The sequence below is a fragment of the Pelodiscus sinensis genome, chromosome 7, assembly GCF_052426305.1.
Source record: "Pelodiscus sinensis isolate ZL-2025 chromosome 7, ASM5242630v1, whole genome shotgun sequence".
NCBI lineage: Eukaryota > Metazoa > Chordata > Testudines > Trionychidae > Pelodiscus > Pelodiscus sinensis.
The window spans coordinates 34,403,087-34,416,985 of NC_143058.1; the positions used below are offsets into that span (position 1 = coordinate 34,403,087).

The 13,899-nt window shown below is 44.3% G+C and overlaps 1 protein-coding gene across 8 annotated transcripts in view; it reads left to right on the forward strand.

Annotated features, from left to right (window-relative positions):
• Window positions 1-13,899, forward strand: part of TANC1 (tetratricopeptide repeat, ankyrin repeat and coiled-coil containing 1) — a 213,214-nt gene that overhangs the window by 176,034 nt on the left and 23,281 nt on the right. For all 8 annotated transcript variants that reach the window (XM_014575373.4, XM_075933446.2, XM_075933448.2 and 5 more), the window contains one exon: window positions 1,145-1,223. In XM_014575373.4, the coding sequence (XP_014430859.3) occupies window positions 1,145-1,223 (79 nt within the window). The remainder of the gene's footprint in view (window positions 1-1,144; window positions 1,224-13,899) is intronic.

The following is a 13,899-nucleotide window of genomic DNA, read 5'->3' on the forward strand; positions in this document are numbered from 1 at the left end:
GAGCTGAGCCTGGGGTAGGGAGTTGGGGTGCAGAAGTGGGTTCAGGGTACAGGCTCTGGGAGTGAATTTGGGTCCAGGGGGCTCAGGGATAGGGTAGGGGCTTGGGTGAAGTAGGGGGTTTGTGACTAGGGCAGGGGGTTGAGATTCTGGCTCCAACTGGACAACTGCTTACCTCAGGTGGCTCCTGGGTAGTGTTGCAGTGGAGCTAAGGCAGGCTCCCCCCTGTCCTGCCCCTACACCACAGTCAAAAGCAGCCAGCAAGCTCCCTTGATCTCAAGCTCTATTGTGCCCCCACCCCATTCTGTGGAGATAGGATACAGAGTGGAAGAGTGGGCATCCTGACATCAACCCCCCCTCCTTTCCTTTTCCTGCCCTGCGCAGCAAGCAAGAGGCTTATGGTGGGGCGGGGGGGGAGGGGGTGTGGACATCTGCCAGGCAAAGGGCAGCAGATGCACAACAGTTAGGGGGTGGGGCAGCTGAAGTTCTGGCACTTGATAGCCTGTTGGCCAAACCCCTCAGTATCCCATCAGAGGCTCCAAGATCTACCAGTAGATCCCGTTCTACTGGCTGGTGACCACCGCCCTAAACTGATTAATAGAAATACTCTGGGTTTATTTTTAACAATTATTTTGAATGATTTTAGAGAGTAGAAAATTAATCTTAAAAATAAAGTACTGAACTTACTCTAATGCAGTGTTCCTTAGTCGGCCACAGGCCCACTTTGGGAAATCCGGTAGTGGGCTCATGCCACGTTGTTTACACCAAAGAGTCCATAGCCTTGATTCACTGTTTCCAGCCAAAGGGGGCTGCAGAAAGTGGTATGACCCAGGCTGCCACTTCCCACAACTCCCATTGGCTGGAGATAGCAAACGGGAGCCAAAGGGAGCTGTGAGGCTTTGTGGCTACAGACTCATTAGGTAAACAAAGTGGTGCAGGCCCGCTAGCGGCTTTCCCAGAGTGGGCCCACGACCTACTTTGAGAAACACCGCTCTAATGATTTATGCACATAGTAACTTTTGCTTGATCCATGTGGGTTAGGAGACTAGCAGTCTCATTACGTCAGCCCTTCCTACTGGTGTATGCAACAAAATGACAACCTGATATTAAAAAAAACTCTTGAATTTCTTTACCTGTTTTTTGACAGGTGGTTCGTTACCTCTTCGGGATTAAAAAGGAACATGAAATAGACATAAATGAAACTGATACATTGTGGGGAGAAACAGGTATTTTCTTTCTTATTTTCCATGAGAGTTGCTCATATAAAATTATTGTAAAATATTTTAATTTGACTTAACTTCTTTGTGTATTCATCACAGGAAATTCACAATAATTCAGATTTTGTAGTGATGATGCCAAACTTAGTAAAAAGCTCAATCATCTTTTCATGAAAGTGGGAGAAGTTAAATTTTATAAACAGTATATAAATGAGTAACTTCTCAATGAAACTATAGATTTTCCTCTGAGGCCAACATTGCACAAAGAGATGTTTTCATTCTGGTTTCAGTTTGATGTTAAAAATAATGTCCTGACTTCATAACATTTTGCTGACTTGATATGATCATAACATTGGATGTATTAACACTTATGAGAGAAAACAGAATAGCGTTTTCAGTCAGCTGATTGCTAAAAGCACCGTAGTTTGCTCTCCGAAGTTTTAACATATCCACTGTCATGAATGTATCAAGTCAGCAAAAACTTACAAGACATCAAACAAAAGCTTGACAATAGTTGACTAAAACTCTTTATGTCACTGTGTTGCAGTTATGTTCATTCTGTCTGTCTCAATGTGCAAGGGGAGAACAGTTCAGGTTTAACCATTGAGTGAGCAAAGAGAAATTTTAAACTTTGTGAGCCCTTCGAGATTTGATTTATCTGTCATCAGCATATCCATTTGGACTTTGAGATATGGGATGGGTCAGGACAAAGGCATTTAAATTATTAGCAGTAGAAAATCCTCAACCATCATGTTCACTTCTCAGTCAGCGATCAGACTAATCAAGAGTTTGACCATTTTCTGAACATACTACAAGATCCATTTCAAGCATAACAAGAATGCTGATATTCTAATGAGTCTTCATGCAAAAACCACACACACTTTCTCAGAACCTCCATCTTCCTATACAAAATGTCCATTCACATGTCCTTCCTTTCCCAGTGGTCTTCACGTTATTGCTTTGTCTATCTTCATCATCATGTCTAGTGTGAGAATAGTTAGCTGTGGGAGGCAAAAGGTGAAGTACATACTAGGGATGTAAGCGACTAGTCGACTATTCAGTAAGCAAAAGTTTGTCGGATAGTTGACTAGTCCCTCAATTAGTCGCTTCCCCTACCCCTTGCTGCCTCTACAAGTGGCCGCGGGGAGGGGAGGGAGGGTGTGGAGTGTGAATCAGGAGGCAGTGCTGGTGTTGTACTTAAAAGAAGCACACAGGATCTTTTTCACACAACTTCTTTTATTTTCAAAGGCAAACTTCCTTGCATACCTTTCCAGATTATTTGAATGACCAATTGGTGACTTGATTCTCTTGGGCCTGTATGCAGGCTAATACATTTTCCTATTCCTAAGACCTATAACATAAAAGGCTTAATACAAAGTTATATGAGAATGATACATGTTATGTGGAAATATTACAGAGATTTATCCACACTAGGGGGAGCTGGCTTAAAAGAACAGGGGAAGCAGAGGGGTAGTGGGAACCGGGCTACCAGAAGCAGAGGGCTAGTGGGGACTGGGTGCAGTGTGTAGCCAGGAAGGAGGGTGCAAGAGCAACAATGGATGCTGGAACAGGGTGAGATCTCCCCCCCCCCCCCCCCCCCCGGGGCAAACACATACCCTCATCCTGCTCCAGCATCCATTGTTGCTCTTGCACCCTCCTTCCTGGCTATACATTGCACCCTCCCTTGCTATTGCTCCCTCCACCCTGGCCAGACACCCTATCCCAGACTGCTTCTGCACCCTATCTCCCACCCAGACCTCACATCCTGCACCCCATCTCTGTCCCACTCACTGGCAGTCCTGTCCAGGAGCAAGGGAGGGTGCAGTAGCAGACAGGAGGTAGGGTGTCTGGTAAAGAGGGAAGGTGTCTGGCCAGGAGGGTGTGTGCAGAACAGGGGTGGGCAATAATTGTTGATGGGAAGGCAACTCCAAGAATTTGGTAAGTGGTCGAGGGCCACACTCATTATTAATGGAGGAGGTGCTGGGGTTTGAGATGGAGGTTGGGTGCAGAAGGGAGCTTGGGGGAAGGAATTGGGATGTGGGATTTGGGAGGGAGTTTGAATGAAGGAGAGGATTGTGCCCTGAGACAATGGAGTGGGGTAAAGGAGTCCAGTGTCTGGGAGGGGAGTGTGACCTGGGGTAGGGGTGCCGGGGTTTGGATTGTGACTAAGGACAGTGGGTTGGGGTGCAGGGCTTGGGAGGGGGTTGTGACCTGAGGTGGAGCATAAGAGGAGATAGTGTCTGGGGGCTGGGCGGGGGTGCAGAAGGTTTGGGTTACATGGGGTAAAGGCAGAGGGTTTGGGGAGGAAGGGGCTGGGATGCCAGAGACTGATTCTGGCTGGGAGACCTTACCTGGCTTCCACCCAGCAGCCCAGCAGGTTCCTTAGCCAGGATCCCTACCTTCCAGGCCCTGTAATGCTATGAGCCCAGGTGGATGAGGAAGAAGGGGCACTTCACATGCTGCCTGTCCTGCAAACAGGCAGCTGCTATTGGCCTAAAATGGACAATGGAAGCTACTGGGGATCGAGACAGCATGGAAAGCCTCTCCCCTCTCCCTCCAGGTTCTCAGAGTTCAGAAACACACATATGGCCCTGCAACCGGCTTCACAGAGTGAGGATGGGGGAGGCAAGGAGCTGGTTGAGGCTCTCATGGCTGCATCCAGGCCGCAGATTATCTTTTGCCCCACCCTGGTGTGGGAGCAAGATGGGGGGGGAGTAAGGAGGATTGGAGTGCAGGGTCTGGGCATGGGGGGAGCTGTTTACCTGGCTCCACGCCCTGGTGGATCCCAAGCGTAGTCTTCCTCTGCTCCCATTGGCTGCCTCTGCAGCCAATGAGGGCAGCAGGAAAAGCCTGTCATTATGGTAGCATTTCCCCGGCAAGCTGGGTGGTAGGGAAGTGAGAAATGGAGCATGGAGCTGCTTGTTCTGCTTCCCTCCTTTGAGCCGGTCGGGCAGCATTGGGGCTCCCCCTCCTGCACATGGCTGGAAAAGCCTCCCTCTCACAAAGTATTCAATGCAGTTTATTCCTGATTTATTTTAAATTCTGTGGCCTGATTGTGAGCAGTGCTCGGCAAGTATTCAATGAGCTGAGTTGTGATTGGTCATGTGGGTTTGTTTTCTTTCCCTGCCTGGGAGAGCACACAACATAATGGCATGTGTGCGTGCGTGCGCACAATAATTGAAAATGTGGTTTCTGTGAAGTCCTAGGCATGCATATTTGAAACTGCCTGCCTGTGACCCTTCATACCCCTTTAACCAACATGCGAGAACATCTATGGAGAAAGTGAACAGCAAAGGGGAGTCAAGGTTCCATGACATTTTTGGTGGAACCCTCTATTATTTCCATCTTGCTCAGTTCTATCCTGTTGCTAGGCAGCTGGAAAGACCCCTCTTTTTTGGGAAGAAAACCTTCATTACGCTGCCATTCCCCCAGCAAGCTGGGCAGGAGGGAGGCGAGAACCACAGGGTGGAGCTCCTTGTGCTGCTCTCTCTTTTAAGCCAATCTGGTGGGGTCAGGACTTTCTTCACACTCCCTCCCCTTCCCCCTTTTCCAGCAGGGAAAGCCCTTCATTATGCTGCAGTTCTGGGGTCAGCGCTTTCTTCATACTCCCTCCCCACCCGCGAGTAATGCCCATCATTACGCCGCCGTTCCTCCAGCTGACCTGGACGGGAGGAAGGAGAGAAACACAGTGTGGAGGCACTTGTGCTGCTCTCCCTTTTGAGCCAGTCTGGTGGGGTCGGGGCTTTCTCCATGGCTGTTTGACAGACATGACACTAGAGTGCCAGTGTGGGCTCCCTGCTATAGTGGGAGGAAGGAGTGAAAGAATTAGGGGTGGGACTTACAAAGAGAGGTGTCAATATGGGTGCATCTACACTGCAAGGCTTAACCTGGAAGTAAGCTACACAAACTGAGCTACATCAATTGCGTATCTTATTTCAAAATAGCTTATTTCGAAATAGGGAGTTTTGTGAGGGAGTTTAGAGGGGGAGTTGGAAGGGGACAAGGTACACTTGACATTCTTTAAAACTTTTAAACTATGTTCTCTATGTTCTAGCCAGGATGACAGGATGGAAATATGGGTCACATCAGATGAGACACAGTCAAATGAAAAAGAGTCTTAACACATCAGGAAATGACAGACAGATAAATAGTGACAATTTTTAAGTGCTTGTACACAAATGCTAGAAGTCTAAATAATAAGATGGGTAAAACAAGTGCCGTGTTTTAAAGGAGGATATTGATATAATAGGCATTACAGAAACTTGGTGGAATGAGGACAGTCAATGGGACACAGACATAACAGGGTACAAAATATATCGTAAGGACAGAATAGGTTATGCTGGTGTGTGAGTGGCACTATATATGAAAGAAAATGTAGAATCAAATAAAGTAAAAACCTTAAATGAGCCAAAATGTTCCATAGAGTCTCTATGGATAGTAATCCCCAGTTGACCCCGGGCTCTGCAGCAGCACTGCACAGCTGATCCTCTCAAAAGCAGCGCTGTCCCTTTCAAAAGCTGAGGCAGTGTTTCAAAGGGACAGCACCACATAGCTGAGCTGGGGATCAGCTGTGCGGCACTGCCCCTTTGAACGCTACCGAGATGTTTCAAAGCAGCAGTGCTGTACATCTGATCCCCAGTTCAGCTGTGTGGCACTGCTGCTTTGAAGTGCCCCCTTCCTCCTCTCCCCTTTTGCTGCCTCTATCTGGTGGAGGCAGCAAGGGGGTAGATTTGACTAATTGACTGACTATCCAATAAGCATTTGCTTATCAATTAGCCAACTAATCCTTAACATCCGTACTGCGTACAGATATGTTCACCTCATCTCAAAAAAGATATATAGGCATTGGAAAAGTTTCAGAAAAGGGCAACAGAAATGATTAGGGGTTTGGAATGGTTCCCATATGAAGAGAGATTAAAAAGTCATGGACTTTTCAGCTTAAAAAAGAGGAGACTAAAGAGGGATATGATAGAGGTCTATAAAATCATGAGTGGTGTGGAAAAAGTGAATAAGGAAAAGTTATTTACTTATTCCCACAATAAAAGAATGAGGGGTCACCAAATAAAATTAATAGGCAGCAGGTGTAAAACAAACCCAAGGAAGTTTTTCTTCACTTAGTGCACAGTCAGTCTAAGGAAGTTAGTCTTTAAAGTGCTACATTGTCCTGCATTTTGCTTCAGCTACCCCAGACTAACATGGCTACATTTCTATCACTAGTCTGAGGAACTCCTTGCCAGAAGATGTGGTGAAGACTAGGATTTTAACAGGGCTCAAAGAGCTAGATAGATTCATGGCTATTAGCCAGGATGGGTAGGAATGATATCTCTAGCCTCTGTTTCTCTGGAGATGGATGACAGGAGAGGGATCACGTGATCATTACATATTATTATGTTCCCTCCCTCTGGGGCACCTGGTATTGGCCACTGTCAGCAGACAGGATACTGGGCTAGATGGACCTTTGGTCTGACCCAGTATGGCACGTAAAAGGGCACGTCTAGACTACGGTTTTTTTTCGGAAGGAGATATGCCAATTTGGTGCTAATTTGCATATCTTCTTCCGATCACATTTTCGAAAGCGGGTCTTTCAAAAGTGAAAGTAGTCTGGACGCAGGTTTTAAATAAAACCCTTTTTCAAAAAGACCTGCTCTTCCTAAAAAAAAAGGTTTGTGATTTTTTTGAAAAAGGGTTTTTTCCCCGAAAAAACCCCACATCCAGACTACTTTCACTTTTGAAAGACCCGCTTTCGAAAATGTTATTGGAAGAAGATATGCAAATTAGTGCTGAATTTGCTTATGTCCATTTGAACCCCTCCCTCCCCCATAGTCTAGACATGCCCTTATGTTCTACACAGCACTTATTTCGAAATAGAGCACTCTTCCTCTGACTTACCTTATTCCTCGTTCAATGCGGGTCAGAGTAAGAAGTCCTCCAGCTTGATAGTATTTTGACACTATTTCGAAATAACTGCCTGCTGTGTAGATTCGGGCTAAGTTATATTGAAATAGTGTTACAGTGAAGACGTACCCTATGAGACCAGTGATCTGTAACCCATACCTTGCCATTCTCAGACAAAAAAAATTCAAAAACAGATTGCAATGGGAAACTGCTGAGCTGGAATTCATATGCAAATTTGACACCCTCAATCAAGGTTTAAATAGACACATTGAGTGGTTCTTGCATTACAGTAATTTCCCAGTCAGGTACTCTCACCTTGGGTGAAATGGCAGGGGGAGATTCTCTTAGCTTTCTCCTCTCAATTTCTCTTTTCCCTACATTGAAAAAGGTAAAGGGACCTTTCTTGTTATTGCTCTGTCTTCCCAGTCTCTTTTCTGTCCACAGTCTTTCCCTTTGGGCCTCACATCTGTCATCTTATCCTGCATTTATAAGTCAGCGATCTCTTCCCTGTTCCCCCTTTCTTTTTTCTTTCAACTCCTGAAACTCCTATGTGTACCCTGTATTCTCTGCCTCCCCTCACTGGTATCTGTGCCTCTTTTTCCACCTTGTATTGTAGTTTAGTATCTTAACCTCCCTGAAATGTCTAAATGTATATTGGTAAACTAGAATCTTATTACAGTATTGTCCAGTGCGTATTTTCTGATGCATTCTAAGCTGTCATATTGTTGTAGTTCTGTTGAACACTGTAGACACACACAGCTTTTAACAGTCTGCAAAATATGCAAAACAGATAACCCAGTTCCTCCCTGAAGACTTTTCAGTCTAAGCACATAAGATTGCTTAGTGCAAAATCAATAAAATATCTTCTATATATTTTGTATCCCCTAAAGCATGAGGAACTATGCACTCTTAATGTTTCCAAATGGTTTAACCTCTTAAAACACTTTGATCATGCCACTCTTTGATTTGATTAATTAATTATCCTATTTCTGCAATGCAAGAAACTTATCTAAGGCTTTTGGAGATGGTTAAATTAAATGAGTAGTTTAGAGAAAACAGTTGGGAATTAAATGAACTGCATAAAATTGTAGAGTGGCTGTGTAAGCAGTCTGGATTTGAAGGATTTTATACTAATCATAGCTAAAGGGATACAGCTGCTACATGTCTTTAGAGTTGTATATCAGTGCTGGACAAAGTTCCTTAGTATCTAAGAGGGGGTGCTGATCTCTTGCACACTGGTGTGTCAGACGAATTTCTCAGTGTAAGTTGAGGCAGAACTGATGCACTTTCATCCAGTAATCACAAACCTATTACCATGAACAGTGGGATAGTGTGTAGCAGTCTGTAATCCTAAAGGACTATTCTAAGTAAAGAGATATTTTTATTTTATTTTTTAGAACCAGCGAGAGAATTCAGGACTTCCTGTATCAATGTAAAATATTTTACAATCTGTTAAACATACCTTTCAGATTTAAATATGTTACATTATTTTCTTTTGTTAACTACTGTCTTTGTTTAAAGTTAGACTTGAAAAGTTTTATTTTAGAACCTATAATAATCATGCTGACAGTGCACAGTGCACAACTGAAACTCAAAAATGTTACTACTTAAGCTTTGCCTACCTGACATAGTTGATGATGCTGGGCAAATGAAGAATTAAACACAAATTGTGTGCCATCTCTAAGCTCCAGTGATATTAACCAGTCAGGGTTTACTAGGTAAAGGAGAATAATACTAGTAGGGAATGACATTATACTGTTCAAGTAGGGATGTTAGATAGCATGTAATTGAATAGTTATATAACTGCATCAAATTTTAGCTGTTACATGACTATTCGATAGTCTCAGGGATAGGAGTGGCAGCCAGTGTGCTCCCAGGCCCACTCCTGGGGAGCCCCCTGTCACCCTGTGCTGTTGCCTTTATCAGAGGCAGCAGCACATGGTGGCAGGCAGGAGCAGGTTTAAAAACCATTTTCTGGTGCAGACTGGCTCCCACCTGTTGCCCTGCACAGCACAGCGAGGCAGCAGCCCTTTTCAGCAGAGGGCCCGAGCAGATGCTATAGCAGCCTCTTTCCACGGGGGGCTTAGACCCCCTGAATACAGAGGCTGCTTTGCAGCAGCCTCTCTTGCCCCCCCTCTTCTCCCCACGCTACTACCTCTGATAGAGGCTGCAGAGCAGGAGAGGGAGGCGACACCATGGAGCTGGTGTTGGGGGAACTGGCTTTTAAGCAGGCTCTCTCCCCCTCCCAAACTGGCTTCTACTTCCCTCCCACCTCTGTAACAGGCAGCAAGTGGAGATGGGGACAGGCCAATCTGCCGAACCAGGACGCATGGAAAGCTGGCTTAATAGCCAGCTTCCTACTGGTGTTTGTTCCCACTTGCTTCCCTCACCCTCCGCCCTGCTACATCTGATAGAGAAGCATCAGAAGCATCAGGGGGTAGCCATGTTAGTCTGTAACAGGAAAAACTTAAAAAACAACAAATAATCTAGTAGCACCTTAAAGACTAACAAACCATGTAGATGGTATCATAAGCTTTCATGGGCACAACCCACTTCTTCTGATGACAGGCAGCAAGGGCGGGGGAAAGGAGGAGAATGTATGTAGTCAACAGGATTAAATGATAAGACCAGGGTTATTGGTTAATCATGTAGTCATCTACACATTGACATTCCTATGCTCAAGGAGTAAGGAAAATACACGATTTATTTCATTTTGCTTTTTAAATTGTTTGATGACTGTATTTAATAGCCATGTTAAAAACTCATGTTGTATTGCTTCTTTTAGGGGGATGTTTTAAATTGAAATTTTTTTTAGAACAGTGCTGTAAATTAAAATGCACTTTGGGGAATGAACTAATTGGGTTTTTTTTATATGCAAAGTTTATGTTACAGTGGTGCTCCATGGCAAAATCTCTGACCCTTTGTGTAAATTTCAGTATTCCTTTCATGTTCAGTGGAAGGCTAGCTAATTTGAGGTAAAACTTTGTGATTTCAGTAGGCATTAAAATAAGTATTTTAACAAATATGAAACTAAATAACAGCTAATGTTACTATATTTGTGCAACATTGAGCTTTCAGCTCAAAGTATGACGGGTGGATTCATGAGGCAAGAATGGATCAGAGAATGAAACTCAATAAATGTCTTAATAATGAGATTGGAAGTAAAGCTGAAAGAGAACAATAATGGAGAGAGAGATAATTTTCTCTTGTGCCACTCTGTCAATAAAAAGCTGTAAATATTAATGTAATTGTCACTCTTTTAAAAGAAGGATGTAGGATTGGGGTCAGAATGTGGCATGTACATTGTGGCAAACTATTGTACAAGTTGTATTAGACTGACATGAGTTAAGGATTGCTGATGAAAACAGCCTTAGAATATTAAATAACTTGTTTTAATAAGTGACCTTGAAAATCCTTGATTGTATCTGGGATCAAAAAATGGCTATTGTTGCAGAGCCTTATTTCTTTTCTTTCAGAAAAGTAACTGAAACATGCACACCGGCTGCAAAACTAAATACAACAAAGTATCACCCCATTATTTCTCCTGGTGCCTGATTTTATTACTTTTTAAAATTTATAGACATACAAAATCATTCAGCCACATTTTCAATGTTTTAATATTTTATAATAGTATTTTATACTTTTTGTATTTTTGTTGTGCAGGTTGAAACTCTGTGGTCTGGCAACATCCATAGTCCGGCAGGATCACGGATATTGCTGGACCAGAAAGTCCCTGAACCAGAAGGCTAGGTGGCCATGGGGTTGGCCACGGCAGCCCTGGAACAACAGAGCTGCAGCAGCTCTTGTGGTCCTGAAGAGCAGAGCCCTGGTGGCTCCAGATCAGTGGATCCACAGCAGGTCCAGCGGCCCCAGGGTAGCGAAGCTGTGAAAGCCCTGGCGGCCCCAAGGAGCAGAGCCGTGGTGGCTCTGGGGAGCGGAGCCACGACTGTTGTGGCAGCCCTAAACTCCCTTTCCTGATGCCCTGAGCATTGGCAGCACTGGAGTTGGGAAGCTACAGCAGCCTTGGGATAATAGAGTCTAACAGCCCCGGGAAGCGGAGCCCCAGAAGCTCCAGAGCCATAGCAACCCCAGAGGTGTGGCAGTGTTGGTGTCTGAGAGCTGTGGCAGCCCAGCTGTGACGGCCCAGGGACAGTAGAGTCCCGGCAGTCCATGGACATTGGAGCTGTGGCAGCCCTGGGGTGAGCGGAGCCTGATAGCCCCGGGGCAGCAGAGCTGCGGTGGCGGGGACTGGCCAGCAGAGCTGGGAGCCAGCAGGCTGGGGGAAAGAGAGCTCCACTAGGTCTGCTGATGGATCCCAGGAGAGCCTGGAGTCGCATCAGCAGAGAAATGGAATTGATCTCTCTTGGTCTGGCAAACTCCCTCATTTGGGACCAGTCAGGTCCCGAGGTTGCTGGACCAGGGATATCAACCCTGTATCTTAAAATTTTAAAAAAAGGGTACTGATAATGCCAGTTGGAATTTCAAAGTGAAATACATTTTTTGGGGATTTCTCTGTATTAAGTTTAATCACAAATACTATTTCATTCTGCCCTTCGCATATGTAGTAGATAGAGCTTAACTTTTGGAAGGGCGAAGGAGGATAATTTCTTCAGGGATGAAGAAAATTAGTAAATATTTATATTACAACAGCATAGAGAGATACTAATTAGTATTGGGGCAAAATTATGCTTGTACAAACACAAAAGACCTGCATCAGAGAAGACAACATGTAAAGGATGATAGGAGAGGGAATCCTTCAAGTATCTAATTTTTAATTATAAAACTTAACAAATGTATTATTCTGTTATTACATAAATATTGACTTTTCTGGAGACCCCTTATCTTGGGCAGCATATAGTTTTTTATATAAAGTCATCTTGACAGAAATGGGTCTTGAGGAGGAATCTGAAGAGAGAGAAGCAATCCACATCTGTTTGGGATGGGGTGGAGAGATTTCCCATACACAAACCTGCCATCACTGGTTAAACAGAGGGATGGGGGGAGTGTGACGGAGCGCCCGCCCCCAGCCCCATCCTTTGTGAACTGGACTCATGGACATGAATATACATAACTCAAAGGTGGTTTGAGTGAATTATTTCATGTAACCCATTGATCTTCATGTCATGATCTGCTGGTTCTGTTTAACTTACTCCGTTGTATGTATTATTTGTGTGTGTAAAATTAGACACAGGGAGTGGGGAATAATTTGTGAGTTTCCAGTGTATGAATGGGAGACATGGAGGGCGTTACCCACGACTTCTAGATGAGCCACTCTAAAACAATCTTTTGTCCTTTAGTCTGAGCAGTGGTTGGTAGGGAGTGGCCTCAACTCCTTAACGAAAGGAATAGGAAAGGAGAGGCCTTGGTCTTTTGGCTGGGCTGCACCTGAAGGAAGGAGCCTGAGACCCCAGGATGGGGAAGGCAGCCCTGGTTTAGAGTGGCAGCTGGAAAAGAGGTTTTAGGGTGAGTTTAAGTTTGCACTGAGGTTTCAGTGGAGAATTAGCCAAGCAGTTTTGTTTCTTTTGATTTGTAACCTATTTTGCTCTGCCTACCTTCACTTATTACTACTTAAATCCTACTGCTTCAACTTAATAAAACCATTTTTATTTTCTATCAAACCCAGTGTAAGCTATTGTTACCTGGGGTGGGGGGCCCAGCGTGCACATTCCCCCTTTCATTGCTAAAGGGGGGCATACCTAATTCTTTGGGGTTTGATCCCATCTGGGGAGTGCTCTCTCAGGAGGCTGGGCCCTAAACTGCACTCTCTTTGGACCTGAAGTGGTTCAGTGCCTGTACTGCCTCTTGGTGGGGGCAGGAACCTCAGTTTGGGGCCTTAGCTGGGGGAGACCAGCGGAGCTGGCCCAGCAGGACCGGGCAGTGAGGAGCCCCAGAGAACAGGAAGGCAAGTGGCAGTGGCCGTGTCAGTACCTCGGGAGACACCCCTGAGGGGTCATCTGTGACTGCACCCCGTCACAGGGAGTAAGGGAGTTAAATTCAACTAGTCGATAAGCACTTCCGCATTTCTCCTTTGAAATGTACAAGAGCTTCTTATATTTATTTTCATATACATTTCCAGACTTTGTGTGTGTCTTGTTTCAGACCAAAAAAAAAAAAAGATTTTTCCTCCCAGTTATTATTTCCCTCTAACATTGTTGGCTGCAGACCAAAGATTTGCCAGGTTATTAATTTTCCTTCAGCCTAATGGGCTGCTCTCATATTTTCCATTCTGCATCAATTGCTTGTTTAGCTGCTCATTTAAATTCTTTCCTTTTTTATGAAGGCAAAATGGGTTGAGCTTTTGCAGAGTACATTGGGCAGATCAGTGGTGGTCCTTTTCAGTAGAATTGTCGGAATTCCTGAAAATATTTTTGCCATGATATTGTATGTTTTAGCTTGCTGTAGTTTTATTCTTTAGCCTTGCTTGTGGCCCAATATGGTATAGTTTAGTCACGATGTTGCTTTTAACTTCAGAGTTACACCGTAAACTCAAGAACTGGAAGTGAGAGATAAACGTGAAGGCTGTTTTTTAAAAGGTGGTTTTGTTTGCTTTTTTAAAATAACTTGACAGTTCTATCTATAAATTGAGGACCTTCAAGAAGAACTGTCAAATTGTTTAGACCAAAACATTTTGTCTAATTTTAAAATAGTTAGGTATCTGTAAGCTGGAGGGGTATCTAGGTCAGAATTAATTTAAAAAAGTAATAACAGATGTACCACATCCTGCAGTGATTGTAGTTTTATTATTTTTCAGCACCTCTGTGCACATTTTTAAATACTGTTTTTAAATATT